This window comes from Cavia porcellus, unplaced genomic scaffold, assembly GCF_034190915.1.
Source record: "Cavia porcellus strain 051 isolate PalLab524CR breed Dunkin Hartley unplaced genomic scaffold, mCavPor4.1 scaffold_17, whole genome shotgun sequence".
NCBI lineage: Eukaryota > Metazoa > Chordata > Mammalia > Rodentia > Caviidae > Cavia > Cavia porcellus.
In genome coordinates this window covers 45407753-45427626 of record NW_026947500.1, presented here as the reverse complement: position 1 = coordinate 45427626, position 19874 = coordinate 45407753, and the positions used below count along the sequence as shown (strand labels likewise).

At 61.4% G+C, this 19874-nt stretch overlaps 2 protein-coding genes across 3 annotated transcripts; one reads left to right on the top strand and one right to left on the bottom strand.

Annotated features, from left to right (window-relative positions):
- The first annotated feature begins 302 nt into the window (after positions 1-302).
- On the top strand, positions 303-2208 carry Gdf1 (growth differentiation factor 1). Its single transcript, XM_003465105.5, has 2 exons — positions 303-987; positions 1260-2208. Exons 1-2 carry the CDS (start codon positions 660-662, stop codon positions 2033-2035), a joined length of 1104 nt encoding a protein of 367 aa, XP_003465153.1. The 5' UTR covers positions 303-659; the 3' UTR covers positions 2036-2208.
- On the bottom strand, positions 2147-19818 carry Upf1 (UPF1 RNA helicase and ATPase). 2 transcript variants are annotated; one of them, XM_063228021.1, is made up of 23 exons: positions 19349-19818; positions 12535-12674; positions 11619-11708; positions 9939-10106; positions 9637-9817; positions 8916-9077; positions 8680-8764; positions 8451-8549; positions 8154-8283; positions 7794-8072; positions 7444-7608; positions 7249-7363; positions 6829-6972; positions 6508-6721; positions 5255-5372; positions 5004-5160; positions 4696-4838; positions 4362-4536; positions 4199-4280; positions 3801-3962; positions 3501-3718; positions 3298-3420; positions 2147-3213 (listed from the first exon to the last, which is right to left on the bottom strand). In XM_063228021.1, exons 1-22 carry the CDS (start codon positions 19577-19579, stop codon positions 3301-3303), a joined length of 3378 nt encoding a protein of 1125 aa, XP_063084091.1. In that variant the 5' UTR covers positions 19580-19818; the 3' UTR covers positions 2147-3213; positions 3298-3300. The 2 variants fall into 2 exon arrangements, with proteins under 2 accessions (XP_063084091.1, XP_013002977.2); XM_013147523.2 differs by having other exon boundaries at positions 8154-8262.
- Positions 19819-19874: the final 56 nt, after the last annotated feature.

Genomic DNA, 19874 nt, shown 5'->3' with positions numbered 1-19874 from the left:
TATAGGACATGGGCTCTGCTGGTGGAAGAGGGCACAGGTGGGGCCACACCTTTCCGCAGTCCCGGGCAGCCACATCCCTGTCGCGCAGGCAATGGGGCGCTCCTGCCAGGAGCCCAAGGTGGACATCACCTGGGGATGGTGCGCGTTTGCAGAACTTGCCTGAGCTGGGCTCTGCACCACGCGGCTGGGAAACCCGGCGAGGTGTCAGGCCCAGGTTGCTCTGTGGGTTAGGCCAGGGGTGCGGGGGACGACTGGGGAGGGGGCAGAGGGAGGAGGATGGGGGGGACACCGGGAGGAGGATTGGGGCAGGTACAGGGGAAAGGTATTGGGGCGAGGTGCAAGGACAATGCGCCCATAGACAGAGCCACGGCCAGGCCAGAAGGGACTAGGGACGGGACTGTGGGTAGCGGGAACAGTGGAAGAATCCGGATCCTGCGCAAAGCGCAGGGCCAAGCTAAGCTGCGCTGCACTGTGGTCCCCAGGCAGCCACTGCAGAACGGCCTGGTGGACAAGCGCCCCTGAGCCCCTAGTAGACTCAGCCCCACCTCCCGGAGCCGCCACGCCCCTCAAAACCCGCCCACCCGAGCAACCAGATCCTGACCCCGCCCCCGGCCCTGTCTGGACTCGGCGACCCCCGTCCTCCGGCCATTCCCTCGAAGATGCTACCGCCACGACGTGGTTCCCGCTGCCACCTCCTTCTGCTCCTGTTCCTGGCGCCACTGCTGCCCTCGGTGACAGCGGCTCAAGGCCGCGCGCCCCCGGACCCCGCCGCTGCCCTGCTGCAAGCGCTTGGGCTGCGGGATGCGCCCCAGGGAGCCCCCAAGGCCCGGCCCGTGCCTCCGCTCATGTGGCGACTGTTCCGCCGCAGCAACCCCCAGGAGGCCAGGGCCGGCCAGCGGCGGACCTCCCCGTGGGCCACTCCGCGACCGTGCCATGTGGAGGAGCTGGGGGTCGCCGGGAATATCGTGCGACACATCCCGGATCGTGGTGAGTGCCAGAGGGTGGCTGGGGCCCGGACCTCCTGCATGGTGAGGAGGAGGCAGCCCCCAGTGACCTGAGCCCCCTGCTGCGCCCCTCCTTCCTCCTCCTCCCCCTGCTGGTGAGGACCCCGACTCCCGCCCCCGCCTTTCACACAGCCCCAGCCGCCCGGGAGAAGTCCCTGCGCCCACCCCCTGCAGCGCCCCTTCCTTGCAGCTGTCCCGCGGCGGGGAGCGCCCAGCGAGGACCCACGCTCACCTTCCTTCCCTGTGGCCTCTCAGGTGCGCGCGCCCGTCCCCCGGAGCCCTCCTCGGCCTCGGCGCCGTGTCCCGAGTGGACCGTGGACTTCGACCTGTCAGCTGTGGAGCCCGTGGAGCGCGCAAGCCTCGCTCGCCTGGAGGTGCGCTTCGCGGCGGCGGAGGCAGCGCCCGCGGACGGCTGGGAGCTGAGCGTGGCGCCCGCGGAGCCCGGGCCGGTGCTGCTCCGCCAGGAGGTGCGCGCCCTGGGGCCACCGGTGCGCGTCGAGCTGCCAGGAGTCCTGTGGGCAGGGCACGCGTCGGCCCCGAGCAGCCTCCGCCTGGTGCTGTCACTGCGGCCCCAAGCGCCTGCTGCCGCCTGCGCTCGCCTGGCCGAAGCCGCGCTGCTGCTGGTGACCTTGGACCCGCGCCTGTGCCACCCTCTGGTGCGACTGAGGCGTGAGGCCGAGCCCGCGGCGGGCGGCATCCCCGGAGGTGCATGTCGCGCGCGGCGGCTGTACGTGAGCTTCCGTGAGGTGGGCTGGCACCGCTGGGTCATTGCGCCGCGCGGCTTTCTGGCCAACTACTGCCAAGGACACTGCACGCTGCCCGCCGCGTTGCCCGGGCCCGGAGCACCGCCTGCGCTCAACCACGCTGTGTTGCGTGCGCTCATGCACGCGGCAGCGCCGGGTCCTGGCGGCCTGCCTTGCTGCGTGCCCGCACGCCTGTCACCTATCTCCGTGCTCTTCTTCGATAACAGCGACAACGTGGTCCTGCGGCACTACGAGGACATGGTGGTGGACAAGTGCGGCTGCCGCTGATGGAAGCAGCACCCACTTCCACGTGTCGGGGCGCCCTGCGGGGATCCCCACTCATGCCCCTCCTCACTCTGCTGCCCAGGCAGTCCAGCCAGTATCATATAAAGGCAGAACTGTTTATTAAGATTTTATTGGTGACAAAAGAGCTTAAAACATATTGACCAAAAATCAAATTACATTGCCTTGGTATGGATGCTTGACTGCTGCCGGACGGTGGGGGGCAAAGCACAGGGCCAAGCAGAGGCAAAGCGGGTAGGCGGGCAGTTTGGCCACTGCTGGCCCCTGAAGAACTTGGGGCTGAAGCCTGCGATGGGGGCGCCGCGCCCTGGCCTGGCGTCCAAGTCAGCCTGATGGAGGCTGCAGGGTGGGGAGGCAGGGCCGTGCCGCTGGCCCTGCCCGCTTCCTTCTAGGTGCCTGCGGGACGGGCAGCCCTGCTCCACCACCAGCTTTGTCTGCCTCCTGCGAACAGAGCCGTCCGGGCCATGCCCTCCTGCCCTGCGGATCCCGGCCCAGGGTGCGCAGTGTCCACGGCTTCTGAGTCCTCGGGCAGCGCCCCATCCGCGCTCCTCCTCCGTGCTCCAGTGCCGGGCCTGGGATGCAAGGCTGCCAGCCGCTCCCAGGTCTGCCGCTAGGATCTTAGAGACAAACTTAGAAAAGTATTTCTCAGTACTTCTTTGAAAAAATCTTTAAAAAAAAAAAAAACCAAAAAAAAAAAAAAAACCAGAAAAACCCAAAACACCATGTTTTCTTTAAGTGAAACCTAGGGACGCAGGCCGGCCCGGCCAGTCCGGAGCCGCCACGATGTCCCCTGGGAAACGTAGTCCCCTTCGGTAAGAGAGAGAAGGAACCGGGGCAGGGCTACTCTGAGACAGGGTCTTCGCCTCCGCCAGCCGCGGCCCGGGGCGCAGCAAGCCGGGCCTCCAGGTGGGGCTCCTGGCCGCCACCTCCGTCGCCTCTCCCTTCTCCTCCTCGTGCCACCGTCGCCGTCGCCTTCGCCGCCGCTGCCGCGTGCCCGCAGGGGCCTCGCTGCCGGCTCTCCCTTGGCTGCTGCCCCTCCTGCCGCTCACACAGTGGTGCCTCAGTTTTAGCAGTGGAAAACAGGTATCCTTTATTTTTATTTTTATTACCCAGAGTAGGACGCTGACGCACTAAGCCACGGCGCTTAGCTCTCCCGCCGCCACCTGCAGAGGGCATTGAGTGTGTCAGGGGCAGGGATAGGGGGACACCCCCACCCCCACCCCCACCCCGCTGGTGGAGATGCTCGCCTTCTAGTACTGGGATAGCCCTGTCACACCGCCGTGCTGGTAGGCTCGCTCCCCCTGGTACGTGGAGTCCTGCGACAGCGCCACATCGATCTGGGACTTAAACTCGTCACCCAGGTAACTGTCCTGAAAATAGGGCAGGTGGGGTGAGGGGTGTGGCCTACAGCTCTGGCTCACATCCCTGCCCTGGCCCTCCCAGCACATACCTGCGACAGCTCGGGCTGTGACAGGCCAGGCTGGCTCATCTGCGACGGCTGGCTCATGGAGATGTAGCCCTGTGTGAGCGCGCCCTGGGAGAAGGGCTGTGACGACACGTCCTGGCTGGCCTGGCTGCTGGGCAGAGTGCCCTGACTGGGTCCTGGCAGCCCAAAGCGGTTCTTCTGACGCCCACCCCGGCCGGCCTTGCTCTTCGGGGCACCCCGGCCTAAAAGGGCATCGGTGACAGGGTGAGTGGCAGGGTGTGGGCCCAGGGTCAGGGCTGCGGCTAGGGCAGGGTGCGGGCTTACCTGCAGCTGGCCCGTTGGCCTGTCCAAAGTAGCCAGGTGGCGGCATGGGCGGCATAACCAGGTTGAAGGGAATGGGGATGTTCATGGCGGCCACGTGGCTCGGGCCTGCGCTGATCATCCCAATCTGGTCGTGGGTCTGGAAGTACATGCTGGACGGCCGGCCTGGGGGCGGGCAGGCAGGGGTATCAGTCTGGCCCCACTAACCTGAGCCAAGATGCTGGCCCGGGGGTGGGGGTGGGACCACGCTGCAGGGGTCAGAGGAGGGGAACAGCTAGAGGAAGGCCCAAGAGCCAGCAGAGCCCAGCCCCCAGCAGTATCACAGAGCTGTGGCCCCAGCTACACAGGCTGCTGGGTGAGGCCACCCAGGCATGAGAAGGCCACGCCCCACGGGGACTCACCCTGGCTGCTGCGATCATACACGGAGCCAGGGATGATAGCTTCGCGTGCGTCATACATAGCTGTTGTCATGAAGCGGGCGCCCTGCGGAGTGGCAGGTCCATGAGGAATGTGTCACCTGGCAGGGACACCTCCTGGGGCAGAGCAGGGCAGAGCACAGCTCACCGGGTTGATGGTGTTGACCAGCTTGCGTGGCTTGCTAAACTGCATGAGGCTCTCGCGCAGGTTGTTGAGCGGCCCCTCCACTAGCACCTTCTGCTCCTTGTAGTAGTTGAGCAGGTGATTCCATAGCGGCTGCTTTGACAGTGCCTTCGGGTTGCCCACGATGATCACGCCGTACCTGGGGGGGGAGGGCAGGGCACTGGGAACAGTGGGCTGGGGCTGGGCTGCAGCCTCCCTTGGGGTGGCAATGAGGATCCGGAGACCACGTGCACCTGAGAGTCACACTCCATCAGGGCCCAGTCCAAGGGGATCCGCAGTGGGAGGCCGCACTGCCTACCGAGCTCTGGTCAGGGCCACATTGAGCCGCCGGGGGTCATTGAGGAAGCCAATGCCCTGGTGCTCATTGGCCCGCACACAAGACAGGATGATGAAGTCCTTCTCGCGGCCCTGGAAGGCGTCCACGCTGGCAATCTCCACCTCCTGTAGGCCCGGGCAGCCGTGAGTATGGGCTGTGGGGAGCAGGGGACCTGACTCCCGCATGCAGCTGTCGTCTCAGGTCCCACTCTGCTTCTGGTACAACCACCACCCCTCCTCCCCAAAACCCGGCAGTGACCCCAACACCCCCAGAGCCCTCGTGCCGCCCACCTGGTAGAGCTTGGTGTGCAGTGAGCCGCTGAACTGCATGTACTGCACCAGGTAGGAGCGCTGGCCCTCATAGGGTGTGATGATACCGATTTGGTCGGGCTTAGCACCAGCCTTGAGCAGCTTCGTGGTGATCTTCTCCACATTGGCAGCCTCTGTCCTGTGAAGGCAAGGCAGGGCTGAGCGGGGCAGGGGCAAGCAGGGCAGTGCTGGCCAGGCCAAGGTGCCCAGGAGCATACAGAGCCCCTGCTCACCTGTTCAGGTAGGACGTGCCCGAGCTGGCGATCTCTTCCTGGCCCTGGGTCACGTAGAAGAACATGGGCTTGTCAGGTTGGGGCCACTGGAAGTCAAAACCCTTCTTCACCCGGTCGGCTGCCACCAGAGAAAGGCAATGTGTCACCTCGGGGACAAAGTCATGGTCTTCCCAGAGACCCCGTAGAGGCAGCGGCCCCACATGGGGCTGGGATGGGCTCCGGAGGGCCCTGGATGAGTGCTCAGCAGCAGTCCCTGCTCTGGAGAGGCCGAGCCTGTGTTTATAGCAATCACTGTGTCTCTAAGCCAGAAACCTATAGGACCTGTTAATTAGTTTAGAAATAAACCTGGCCAGAAACAGAGGTGCATGCCTGTAACCCCAGGCCCTTCGGGAGCTAGAGGCAGGACAGTCACAGGCTCAAGGCCAATGTGGGCAACTAAGGCAAGACCCACTGAGCCCGTCTCAAAATAAAAAGGGCTCAACCCTAGTGGGGTACCCACACAGACCCATTATGAGAAACACGGTTTCCCAAAAACTAACTGTTTCCCAAGAACAGGAGGGGAGGCCGCAGAGCCTGCTGGTGACGGGGCTGGATGCCACTCTTGTCCACCGAGTGCAGTTATCCACACCTAGATCCTGCCGGTAGGCAGGACAGGTCTGTGGCCTTCACACAACTGCGACAGCCTGCACTGGTGGAGTGGGGAGTGTCTGTCCCAGTCTCACAGATCTTCCCGTGGGGACTGCTTTTACAGTTAACAGTAAACACATGCCGCCAGCCCTCGACAAAGACCAGTCAGGCCCAGGACAGCAAACTTGCCCAGGCACTGTGGGTATCCCATAAACGCCCCCTTCCACTTCCATCTTTAGAGCTTTCTCTGTGCTGTGCTCTGAGACCAGCCCTCATGATCAGCTGCATGCTTCCTGCCTCAGCCTCCTTGACCCGGAAAACTTGAGGCACGTGTGTGCCGAGCACCCCACCCATCACCTGGCAAGGAGGATGGCTGCTTAGGGCTGGTTTCTCACCACGGCCCTGGGAGTCTGTCCCAGCCCCTCACCAGCAGTGGGAGGTGGGCAGGGTCATCAGAGCACTGCCGACCTCAGGGGACTTTGAAGCTCCAGAACCACTGTGCCACTGCCCAGAAAGAAGCCGAGTGGGGTGGCTCCTCAGGAAGTACCCTATAGGCCCACAGTCTGGGACACCCCTCAGGGACTCTGCCTTCCACGCCAAGCCACCCCCAGCCCTAAGCCCGTCACCTGCAGTGACGCCATTCTGCAGCGAGCCCTCGTAGAAGATGTTGGAGGGGAAGGCGCTGAGTGCGGGGTGCATGCGGTACTGGACCTGCAGGCGGATGGGGCGGATGCCCAGCACCACCAGGCGCTCGAACAGGGACTGCGATAGCCCAGCCTTGGCTGCCTTCTTGCACATCACCACTGGGCCCAGCTGGCAGTGGTCACCCACCAGGATGAGCTGTGGGAGGGACCCATGAGGTTGGGAACCTCAAGCATGCAACAGGGCCCCCCCCCCCCGCATCCACTGACCAGGCCCCATGCCTCCACCCACTGTGCCAGGCCCACCTGCTTGGCCCCCAGCACCACGGGAACCATGCACTCAGGCTCCGTGGCCTGGGTACTCTCATCAATCAGGATGGAACGAAACTGCATCTTGGCAAGCCGTGGGTCGCCCGCACCCACGCAGGTGCAACAGATGACATCAGCATTCTGGGGGGTGACAGAGGCATCAGGTGCCATGCAGCCACATTCCAGGTTGTTCCCACACCCCCCGAAACATCTCCTACAGGCTGTCCTCTAGTCAGAAGCCTCAGAGCCCCGCCTGGGCCGGCAAACCACACTGGAGCACCTGCGCCACGGCAGCAGCTGGCCCTCCCTCCTGACCTGGGCACACAGGCCCAGTCCCTGAGAGCTGGCAGGAGCAGCAAGGACAGCAGGAGGGGACGTGGCCCGGGATGCGATGGGCGGCATTGCCCCAGGGCTCACCATGAGCAGCTCCCTCTCGGCTGTGCGCTTGAGGGCCCGGTACCGCTTCTCGTCGGCAGATGACAGCTCTCCAGTCTCATCCTTCAGCTGCTGTAGCTTCTGCAGTTCCGGCATGCTGCGGGCACAGCCAGAGCGTGGGTTAGCAGCCTGGCTTGGGCCTGGGGGCTGGGGGCCCCGGGCCCAACCCATGCGCACCTGTCCATGTTCCTGATCTGGTTGTGCAGGGCCAGGAAGGACACGGGTGAGTCGATGGCCTCACGGCTCTTGGCACAGAGACGCACGACCTTGAGCCCCGTCTGGTGGATCTTCTCCGTCAGCTGATCCACGGCAATGTTGCTTGGCGCACACACGAGCACAGGCCTGTGGTGAGACCACCACTCAAGTGTGTGTGGAGGAGCCAGGCCCGGCTCCCAGCTGGCTCTGTCCTCCACAGCCTCAGCCTCCCATCTGCACAACAGCGATGAGAATCGCAAGACACAGAGGCAGGACAGAGTACAGGACACATGGACCATGGGTCCCCCCTCACCTCAGGCCCCGGTGCCTACCCGTTGCCCTGCCGGGCCAGGTGGTACACGATGGTGGCAGAGGTCACCGTCTTGCCTGTGCCAGGTGGGCCTTGGATGAGGCTCAGTGGCCGCTGCAGCACAGTCTTAACGGCGTACACCTGGGAGTGGTTGAGATCGGGGAGCCCTTGAGCCGTAAAGCGCTTGGGCAGCTGACACTTGACAATCACGTCCTCCACCTCATGGCCCAGCAGCTTGTGGTAGATGTAGCCAGACACGGAGGTCTCATCCACGGCGAAGGTCTTTAGCGCGCTCTGCATCCTGGGGGAAGCTATGGTCAGAGAAGCTGCCTGCCAGACCCTGAGCCCACCCCGGGCCCCTTAAGTGAGGCCGTCACCGCACCTGTCGAAGGAGGTGGACTTCCACACAAAGTCCACCTGGAAGTTGTGCGTCACCTCCACAGGTGCTCCCACACTGCTTCGGAGCTCAATGGCGATCTCATCACCATAATCTGGGCGCTGAGTTAAGTTTGCTTCCTTGTTCAAAGCCCACACGCCCTGTCTGGCGGCCCTGTGTCTGCCTGCCTTCCACCACCGCCACCCCCTCCCCCCCGGGCCGAGTGGAGCCTGTGCACCGGGCTTCCCCAGGGCGGAGGCCTTGCCAAGCCTGCGGCTTAGCCCCACTGCGCGCGAAGGATACTGTCGGGGACCTTGATGACATGGCCGATGCCCTTCCACAGGGGTGCAAGGTCCCCTTTGTAGCGCAGGCAGATCTCATCCCCCTGCATGAGCCGCATGTCTGCAGGAGAGAGTGGGGCTCAGTGTCCTGCGATGCCACCCGGCTAGGCCCGGCCTCATGTTCTGTGTGGCCGCACGAACTTAAGTGTTACAGTTACCTCTCAACCACACTAGGACTACACCCTCCTCACCAGAGTCAGTCTTGGGCAAGGTGAAATAGGCGATTCTCTTCTTGTTAAGGCCCAGGTCCCACCTGACTGTGATGTTGTCCTGTGTCTGAACACATGGAAGACAAGGACCAGGTCAGCTAGTCACCGGGGCCCACACAGGGGTGTGGGTAGGGTGGCCCGGGCCCTGAGGCATGGTGGGAGCCACCCAGGCTGGATGTTCTGGAGGATCATGCCAGACCCTGTGTGGGCCACATCACCTGTGACTCCTTCAGCTTCTTGTCATAGTCTGCCTCCAGCTTGACCAGTGGCCCAAAAATATTCTGGTACTGGTAGGCGTCCTCATAGCGCAGAAGCACATGTTGTGGCTCCTCGTCCACACCTGGCTTCTCCAGGTCTTCCAGGGTGGCTGAGGGGTTTTCCTACACGGCAGGAGCAGTGCCAAGCTCAGGCCCTTCCTACCCACACACAGGCAGCAGGAGCCCAGCAGGCACCCGAGGGACAGAGTATGCCACCTGCCCGAGATCAGCCCCCCTGGTGTCCCCTACCAGCTTTGACATGCCTGCACTGTGGTAATGGCCCCAGCACCTGGGTGACACTGCCCCTGCCCAGGGCCTATCCTCTTCCCCCACTGGCCAGCCCTCCTCCCAACGTCCACAGCTTACCCACGCATGCAGGTAGGTGCTGCGCAGAACCTTCTGAGGTTTTACTCTGAGACTCATTTTACTGAGCTTCCCTGCTGGCCTTGACCTTGGCTGGGATCCTCTTGCCTCAGCCTCCTAAGGGCTACCCCGTAATGTGCTCCCAGAGTTCTCACTGCCACCCATGGACTTGCCCGACTGGGCCCTGGCCCAAACTCTGCCTGTACCCCACACCCTCTCCCAGCAAGAAAACAAAGCCTGAGGCATGCAGAGCCGCGTGGGCCCGGCCCGGCCAGGCCAGGGCCTCGGTGGGTGCATGCAGGGGCCCAGCTGCACCCACCTTCCAGAGCTCCTCCAGTTTGTTGATCTGCTGGGCCGTTATCTGCCGTGCCCGCAGCTGCTCCTGCTCCGAAGGGATCTTGACCAGCCAGGAGAGGAAGCAGCGGTCCTGGATCAGGGGCTGCCACTGTGAGCTGTCCCAGTTGATGTCCTTGAGGCTACTCTGACTCGCGCAGGGCTGCCTGCAAGGGCAGTGGATGGGGCCATCTGTGACAGCCCTCATACCTCCGAACCGACAGTGTCTGGGGACCTCAGAGCCCCAGCAGAGCACACCCCGCAGAGCCCTGAGCAGAGCCCGCTCACCGGCACAGCAGCACCACGACCGAGTCGGCCTTGGCAGGGATGAAGCCGAGCAGGAAGACATTGCGGCAGCCGCAGTTGTAGCACTCCAGTACTGTCTCCCCTAGCGGCCCGTCCTTGTGCAGGGTCACCTCCTTGCATTTTGCCCTCACAAGGTGATTTACAATGTGGCTGAAACCAGGAAATGACAAACAGTTAACACCTAAAGTCTGGCTTTTCACCACTTGCAATCTCCGGGCCCCTGTCAGAAGTCCCGGTTCCATTCACGGTCCATTAGCAGTGGCAGTCACACCTCATCCATCTGCTGTCCTGAGCCCCACAGCCCCATGGGCGGCATCCCCCTGAGCACAGAGCTGGCTCTGGCTCCAGCCTTTGCAAGGGAAACTTCCTAAGCCTGGTGTGCTGAGCTCCTGGGGGCACCTCCCAACCCGGTGCCCTCCCAGTTGGCTTTTCAGCCCGCTCCCAGTGCTGCCCAGGCTGCCCAGGTCGGCAGGGTTCCTGTCCCCCACAGGCTTCGGTCTTTCAAAGCCATTGCTAACCCTGGGAGCCGCAGCCCCCCTTGCTCACCGGGCATCAGAACCTGCCTGCTAATTGCACCAGGGGAAATTAGAGGCCAGCAGAGTGCCAAGGGACTGGGCCCCCCTGGGGTCACACTGAGCCTGGGCTGCCAGCTGCCCCACTCTGCCTTGTGCTCCCCCTCTGCCCAGTGGGAAGCCTCCATCCCTACCACCTGCTCCCCAGGCTCTGCTCAGAGGTCCTGCTTACTTCCCTGCTCTTGGCTGTGCTGACTGGAAGAAAGGGCTGCCAGCTAAAGAGTATGACTTAATTGCTTTTCCTGCACGAGAGGAACGCATGCCAACAGAGCAACATTTAAGTTGTCTAGAACATTCTGAATGGTCACCAGAGCCCTGGTTACTTTTTTTTTTTTTTACACTTTTAACTTTTATCAGTACCAGGGATCGAACTCACGACCACCTGCTTGCAAGGCAGGTGCTTATGCCACTGAGCTAAATCCCCAGCCCCCTTGAAGGCATCCAGCCCTCAACCCCCACCTGCTGAGACGATGTGAGCGCTGCCCTCTGTGCCCTTCCCTCTGCACGCGCACGGGGAGCTTTCTATCCTCACAAGAGGCTGCTCCTTGCTGGCCACAGAGAGCCTGGGACCTGCAGACCCCACTGGCTCCACAGCCATGGAGGGACTCTGCCTGTCCCTACAGCCCACGGGACTCACCAGCCATCAGGGACAGCCAGGTGTGCCCCTTCTGGACCCCCTTGGGAAGACACTCATCGCACCCCAGATCCAAGACCACACTGCCACAGTGCTGGGGTCAGCAGCAGGTGATTGAAGCCCTCAAGGACACCAGGTGACCCTTTGTGTGCCTGAGTGACTCAGGAACAAGGTGGCATGAGCCAGGGCCGGGCCAGGGAAACCCTTCCCAGACGGTTCCCCAGGGCCCAGAGCTGCACTCATCTCACTCAGAGAAATAAACAGTGGGAAAGAGAAACTGGCCAAGCCTCCTGCATAATAAAAGAGCCACAGAGTAAATCAAGGGTAAATACACGACAGCATCCGCACGCCACCATCTGTTTCAGCTTAAGTCAGTCATGGCAGAGGAGAGGCCAAACCCCCAGCCTGACTGCACCCCACTCCCGCGTGGCCCACAGCGCCCCACAGCGGCCCTACCTGCCAGAGGTGTTCCCGCGGCCATTGCAGAACCACTTCTTGCTGGTGTTGCAGTAGACCACGCAGGCAGGGTCATGGATGCCACAGTAACTAAAGAGTGCGGACACCAGGGGTTAGAGCCAAGCTGGAGCCGCACTGGTTTTAATTTGGCAGAATGTAAAATTCCTCCCTCTTACAACATTTGTAAGTTTTTCATTAAACACATTCTCAAGCCCCGGAAGAGCCGACTCACTCTAAAGTCGGACAGCCCGGGCACTGGGTGGAGAGGCCCTGCTGGCCAGGTCAGGGTGGTGGGGGAGGCTGGATATCTGCACCCCAGGGTGAACTACAGGCCCTACATGGCTCCAGGCCCCAAGGCTCTCAGCAATGAGGGGGCCTCTGTGCAGCATCCTCCAGCAGAGGGCACTATGCTCCCAAGGACAGAGTAGGGGATCCACCCCACCCACCCAGGCTCTCTGAATTCCACAAGAATACTGGCTCTCCAAGGGCTCTGCACCCTCAGAACAAAGTCAGGTCCAGCTCCACCTGAATGCAACCCAGCCCAGCTCCAGACCCAACTCCAAAGAGGGGTGCCTCACTTCACAGCTCAGCCTCCCTCAGCTCCCCACACACCCTAACAGTTCTCTCTCTGTGTGGGTGTCAGAACCCACAGAGCCCCAACATGCCAGGTAGCCCTGGAGGCAGGGCAGTGCTGCACCTGTCCTGCACAGCACGCCAGGGAGCAACCAGAGGGGACCACGTCATAGGGCCACTGCGCTGAGGCCAGGCCCTCCCTCCACTGCCCTGACTGGCCGGGAGTCCTGAGAAACCCTTTCATTTCCCTGGTCTCGATTCCTTGGCATCTGAGGAATAGACACAAACGAGCCCCAAGGGCAAGGGCTACGGCTGGGGCCCCTGGCGGCATCCCTCTGCCCACCTGCAGGCATGGATGGGGAGGTCCTTCGTGTAATAGGTGTCCTCTTCGTCCTCCTCAAAGTTCAGCTCGGCCAGCAGCTGGCTGGTCTTGGCCACGCTGTCGTCCACAGCCCCATTCTGCAGGATGCCCTCAGGTCCCACCTGGAGAGGCGGCAGTGTCATGGTGGGGGCTCTGGGACCCCGACCCCACCTGCTGTGCACTGGGTCTGGCCCCACAGTGACAAAGCCTGTATGCAGTCCCTGGCCATGACAGAGTGGCAAAGGAAACGCTCACTTCCCGTGCCAGAGGGCCACAGTGGCAGGAAGATCTGATGAATATGGCACGGCATGTCGCCATTCCCCTGTGGACAGGGGAGAACCTAGCACCCCAAGCAGCACAGGTGCGAAAGCTGCCTGGGCCAAAGGGAGGTGACACAGCAGGAGAGCCTGCATGAGGCCGCTTGAGCCCTGTGAACATGCACGCCACCAGCCCGAGGACAAGAGACCCACTGCCCCACAAAAGACTCATTGCCCCACGGACCAGGTAGGCAAGAAGAGCCTCCACCTCAGACCATGAAGCCTGTCCATACCATGAAGCCTGTCCATACCATGGGGGCCTGACCGTGACACCTGCTCGCTGGCCAGCCACTTTAACACAATTTCTTAGCTGGCAACTACTGGACTAACAGCACACATCACCAGAATTTCTTTCCCAGCAGGAAGACCAAAATTAACTTTCAGACTTTTTTGGCAGTATCACAGACCGAATCCAGGAAGCCATGAGCTATGCCTTAGCCCTCCATTAAGTAGTGCAGGCGGCTGTCCTACAAGTTACAACCCTTCTGCCTTAGCCTCCGAATGGCTGGGATTACAGATGTGCACCACCATACATGTCCTGGTGGCATTTTCCACGTCTGGGGACAGCCAGGTTGAGCAGCCACCAGTAGCCGAACAGGTGCGTCTGTCCAGAAAATTTCACTACTCATGGGTTTAAGGACCCTGGTTTGGCACCTGCCCAGGGCTGAGCAGGAGTAAGCCTGTGCTGGTGCCTAGAGTAGGAAACCTCCGTCTGCTCTCAGTCTGAGCTCCTTCGGGCTCAAGGCTGAGTGCACTCCCTGCACACGCATGCAAGCCCTCTGCCTACTGCCCACAGCCGGCCTGTGCACTCTCCTCCCACTCTGGGACACTTCAACAAGACAGGCTGAAAGCCCTAACCAGGTAACTAGGTACACACAGGCCCCCTCAGCAGCCCGGGGCCACTCCTCCACCAATCCTGAGCTGGCACATGACTACGCTCTGAAACATACCGTCACGCTGGGACTCTGGCCAATTTTGCCCTACAAACAAGACTCCTCATATTCCTGCCCCACAGGGGTCCCAACTGGGCTCTGCCTGTTGCCCACCCCTCTCTGTGCAGGGCCGCAAGCCCTGCACTCCACTTACCATGCCTGGGACAGCCACTCAGGCCTCCTTCGCTTCAGCAGCCTAGGAACCCTGGAGGGGCTGCTGTGCAGTAATCTGCAGACCAAGGTCCCTGCCACACTGGACCCCTTCTATCCACAGAGAAACTCGAGTCCAAGGTGACCTAAGTCACCGCTAAGGACGGCGGAGAACATATGCTACAAACCCTGCAGGGCAGGCATGCTGGTGCACACCTGCAATCCTAGCACTTGGGAAGCTGAGGCAGGAGAGTGGCAAGCTCAAGCCCAGCCTGGCAACTTGGTGTGATCCCATCTCCAAGTGAATAACTAAGAAAAAGGGAGGAGGCACAGCCTGGTGCACAGGACCACCAGGGGTGAAGAGGAACTTGGGGTCTGTGCCACAGTCAGATGACCCATCCTCAATGTCGTCACGAGAAGCGGGGGCAGTCCAGGGCCAGGTCATTGTGGCCTCATATACTCAGGAGGCGGCACTGATCAGAGGGAGGGCTGGGTTCATCCCTAGCCACTGTGCTCAGTGCACTTCAAGCCCCGACACCCCAAGCAGGAGCCACCCCAAGCCCACCAGGCAATGGGGGTCACCTGCCTGTCAACATGGGAGCCTGGCACAGGGTCCTGAGGCCAGCTGGCTGCCAGCTCCCAGCTGCCACCAGGGCAGCACAGAGGGGCACTGGGGGTGCATGCAGCCTGCTGAGGAAAGCACTCTGCAAGTCTGAGGCTGTGACCTGTGTGAGGGCAGTGCTGTGAAGGGCACCAGGGCTGGTCACACCTACCACCTAGCTGCCCCAAGTGCTAGCCTGTCTCTGCCTGCTGGATCATCCAGAGGGTGCACAACCGCACCCTCCCTGGTGACTGGTGGGCTTGATCGGCCCCAGTGCAGTCCTGCCAACCCAGGGCGCTGCTCCAAGTTCCCCCAGCTCCCCACGACAGGGTCCAGCACCCCTGCCAAGCATTTGCACCTCAGCAGTGCTAGGACCACAGTGCACAAACCTGGGATGAGGCAATGAGGGCACTCATGGTACCCGGCCACCTGGGACTCTGAAGTGCCCCAGGCCCTGCCACCCACCAGCACCACCAAACACACCCGGGTCAGGGCCAGTGCAAATGATGGAGTCACCAGAGAGGGATATCCAGGGGCTGCATCACGCAGCAGCAGGACCAAGAGGAAGGCAGAGGGAAGGGTAGTCAGGCAGGTGGCCCACAAGGCACACAGGACTCTAGGAATTTACTTAAATAAATAAGTTGTGTATCATGAGCAGGGACCTCAGAGAAGCAAAGAGAAGAGGTTGCACTGCTCCCTACCACCTGCCACAGCAAGGACCACGCTGGACCAAAAGGTTCTAGGGGCTCGGAGCTCCTACAGTGCAGAGCTGAGATGGAGCTGGGACCAGGGTGGGCCAGGCCACCTGCTCTACCTGCCAAGGGCAGTGGATAGGAAGAGCTCTCTCCCACTAGCTAGGGACCTGCACAGGTAGCACTGGGCACTGCCAGCCCCACTCCCCCGCCGCCACTCCACAGCCCCAGCCATGCACCAAGCAGGCCCAGTGAGAGTTGGCCTGGGCCCCTGCACACCCAGCACAGCACCCTAAGTGTTCCGTCACAGCCAAAGCCAGCCCAACTCTACTGAGAGAAGAGCAGGGGGAAGTACAGTGAAAAGGGTAAAGAGTGTGGTGGCCCTGAGAGGATCCACAGGGACATCAGGCTGGCCAGGGGCCACTGCGAGGCGTCTGTCCTCATGGGGGGCAAGCCTGCTCTTACCCCGAAGCAGTGTCTGTGTCTGCGCTGGCGCCCGCACCCATGCCCGGGAGGAGCACAACAGGGACCTGACCTGAGGCGGGGCACAAGGCAACCAGAGCTCAGCAGGTCCAACCTGACCAGATCAGAGGCCCCCACCCACCCCAGGAGAGCCCCATCTGCCCCCTCACCTGCAGACCAATGGGCGCCCAGCTTGGGGCTCACTCCGTGCACCCATAAGGATGGGGCTTTTATGCCTCTGCTGTGGGACTGTCCCACCAGCCAAGTGTCCACACAGGGGCAGCATGTTGGGACTTCATAAAAACCAAACCACTGGGGATCCCTCTAACAGTTCTGCTAAGATATCTCAGAACACAGTGTCCCACACCTGGAATCCAAACACTCAGAACACTGAGGCAGGAGGATCGCCCCAAGTTCAAGGCCAGCCTGGAGTACATAGTGAGACCCTGCCTCCAAATAAAACAGCAAAAATGAAACAAAACAGTCCTGCTGAGGCATGAAGTGACACATGCTACTGGGGAGTGTTTAAAGCTCACAACTGACAATGCTATGAGCAACAATGCAGGTCCACAGGCAACTTACTGATGGCCACCACTCAACTCCGGCCCCGCCCCGCTCCCAGGGCCTGCTCCCCAGCAGCAGCCAGCTGGCACCCCCAGAACAGGAAGTGAGCTGGACCAAGGCGCTGGTACCCTGTCAGCAGGCTTCTCGGTCTGTGATCTTCTGAGCTGCGCCCCAGTTGGCGAGCACACAGCTAATGCAGTCCTCTCCATTACTGGTAGTGTTTCCTCCTCTGTATTGCCACCCTCCTTCCACTATGCAGAGGAAACCCGAGAGCGGGCTCAGGAGGAACTATTCAACAGGGAGGCCAGGAGCTCTGCAGGCCACCTTTGCCCAGGCACCTTCATAGTAGGAAGCAGGGGCCCAGGAAAGGCTGAGCTGCTCAGCACAACTGTCTCTGCACTCTTTTCTTTGGCACTGGCAATGGAACTCAGGGCCTTGTGCTGGCCAGGCAGGCAGGTGCTGCTGAGCTACAGCCTGGGGCCTCCCCAGGTCTCCAGGCACTCTGTGAACCCCTGAGGGCTGACGGGAATCCCCTTCTCTGTGCTGCATCCTCCCACCAGGTAAAATCCGCCATGTGAAAGCAGACCTGGTGTTGGGACAGGCTGGCACTGGAGAGCTGTGTGGTCCTCTTAAAGGCTCAGATGCAGAGGTGGCCCAAGCCCTTAGACACCACCTAATACACATGTTAACGCAGCCACTTGGACACCTGTGTGCACAGCTCTTAACCACAGGCAAACGGCAGGCAGCCCCAGGGGCTATCAACAGGCTAATGAACAAAATGTGGTCCATCTTCAGGATAGAAGATTACTCCACCATGAAAAGGATGCAGCACACCTACCCATGCCACCATGTGAACGAACTCTAAAAACATTCTATCGAGTGAGAGAAGCCGAATGGGGGTTGGGGGCTCAGTTCGCTGGTAGGACAATCGCCTAGCACAGCACACACGCACCCTGAGGACACACACTAAAGCTGGGTATACACCACCATTCAACACAGCCTTTCAACAGGAATGTCCAGAAGAGACAAATCCATACACTGAAAACTAAACAGCAGTGGTTTCCTAGGGCTGAGGAAGGGCTATAAGGTGCAAAGTTTCCCTCTGGAAAGTTCTGCTGTGCTGCCTAAGGAGCTCAGGAAAGTTATTTAAAAAAAAAAAAAAAAGTTATTTTTAAAAAAAAAAAAAAAAAAAAAAGGCAGAGCAGCAGCTGAGCCTTGCTGGTGGTCACACAGCCACCCTAAGAACGAACCAGCAACACTTCTCTGGTGCCACCAGCAGGCACAGAGGACAAGCACCTCTTTCCCCTTTCAGGCTGTATTCACCCACTATGCGCCCTCACACCAGGTCCTCCTCTTGTGACACAAGGGATGGCTGAGTCCCCTAGATGTGAATCTAGGGTTAAGCCACAGGTGGGTAGGCACCCAGGACTAGCTGCAAGTTCTGGAGGACTCCCCCTCTGGCACACTGTGTTCCCCAGCTCAGCGTTAGGGATGGGAAAGCCAATGGGTTATCTTTCCTTCAAGAGAAAGGGACCCTGCCCCTGTTAACTGCCAACAGAACACAGCAGAAGGCAAAGCCGTCCAGGTGGTGTCCAGGTCGGGCGTTTCCTGTGCGCCGCAGGTAAAAGGGTACCCAGTGAAAGCTGCATGCTTGCTCCCCTCATCCTGCACTGCAGCCTAAAGCCTTCAGGCGCATCTGCTTGGGGAGCCAGATTTCCTCACACTTAGAGGGCACAAAAAGGTAACTGCCACCCCCAGATTTTAAAGAGGAGCAGAGTGGTCTTTGCACTGGCACTGGGAATGGAACCACAAGAAACCACAGCTCTCTGCAGCTGCCCCCAATCTCTGGGCGAACTCCTCTTCGCCCATCTCCAGTAGCCCAACACAAGTGAAACTGAAAAAGGAAAACTCGTAGTGGTGCACCCGATGCCCCAACTCGGCAGATTATCTTAGGGAACCTGGAGTTAAGAGTGAGTGAAGTGTCTTCTTCTTCCAAGAGGGGCTAAAGGAGAACCCAAGGGGGTGTTCAACCCACAGGAGTGACTCAACCACCTAGTAAGCAAGCCCCCGCCCTGCTGGGACAGAGCTAGAGCTCACTTGCTGAGGATGGGTGGTTCCCCTAAACCCAGAGCACCAGGAGACACTGCAACTCCTCTCCACTGGAAATTCAAAAAAACTTTGCCAGGCACCCAGCGAGCTGTGCGCCAGTGTGAGGGCAAGCAGAACCGAAGGACGAGGCCACACTCCCCCAGCAGCCCATCTAGGCCTCAATCAGCAACCCCCTCCCTCCCAGCCCAAGCAGAATTTCAGGCCCAAGAAGTGCGCTGGGAAATTCTCACAGCCCGAATCCCGATTTGAAATACCTCAGCAGCCTTCGCTTGACAGCCTCCTTATTCCAGATAAAAGTTTCCAGCGTGGCACACTCATTTTCACGTCGCTGCCCCGCTGGAGGGCCAAACTAAAACTCAACTTTACACGACGGGAAAGTTACGTAACAAGTCGGTTTCAACAACAGGCAATCAACACAGGGAGGCAAAACAAAACGAAAGCTGCCTCGGAATAATCTTGAGAGCCGGCGAGCGCCTGGACCTCCCCCTAAGGGAGGCAAAGATCTCCTCTCTGCCGCCAGAGCCTAGCAGCACTCTGTGTACCAGGGTCCCCGCGCCAAGGGGATGGAACCTTGAGCGCCTCCAGTGCCTCAAAGCAGGTTCGGGGACGCGCGGAGACTGCGATCGCAGAGAGGAAGGCAGGTGACCCGGCCCGGCCCGGCCTGGACGGAGGGGTGACCCGGCTGGAGCAGCCCGGCGCCAACAGCAGACCTTCGGGGACGTGGACAGGTCACCCCGGCCGGGCCGGAGAACAGCCAGGCAGGTCGACGCGCACACACCCGGAAGGGGCCAGGTCAGATCACCTGAAACCAGGGACTGGGACAGATCGCTGGAGCAGGCGAAAGGGCCCCTCGAGTCAGTCCGGTCCGGCGGGAGAGGGGGCGCCGGAGAGGCGGCCGGGGTCCGAGCTGCGGGCCGGGCCGGGAAAGGCGGGACCAGCGCGGCTTCCGGCGCCGCCATGTGCGCTCACCTGTGCGTCGAGCTGTCCGGCAGCGCCGCCCGCGCCCGCGCCGCCCGGGACCCCAGCGCCACCACCGCCAGGGCCGCCGGGGCCGCCGGGGGGCGTCTGTGTCTGGCTGGGGAGGGTGAAGTCGGTGAACTCGAACTCCGAGCCCTGAGTGTCGGCGCCGAGCAGCTCGGCCTCCTCGGTGTCCAGGAAAGTGAGCGTCTGCGAACTGGGTCCGTACGCCTCCACGCTCATGGTGCCCCTGCCAGGGGCCCTGGGGCCGGCTCCGCGCCGCAATCGAGCCCGCCGCCGCGCCGAGGCCTAGGCCGCAGGCCTCGCGTTGCCGCCGCCGCCCCCGCGCGCCCGCTTCCAACCGAACCGCTCGCCCTGACGCGAGCTAGGCCGACAGCCACGAGCGCCGAGCCGCCGCCGCCGCCTTCGTCAACCCCCTCAGCGCCGCCGTTCCCCTCCGAGCTGCCCGCTGCTCGCAGCCCCCGGCAGGAACCGACGCCGACGCCGACGTGCGCGTGCGCGGGCCCGACGCCAGCGC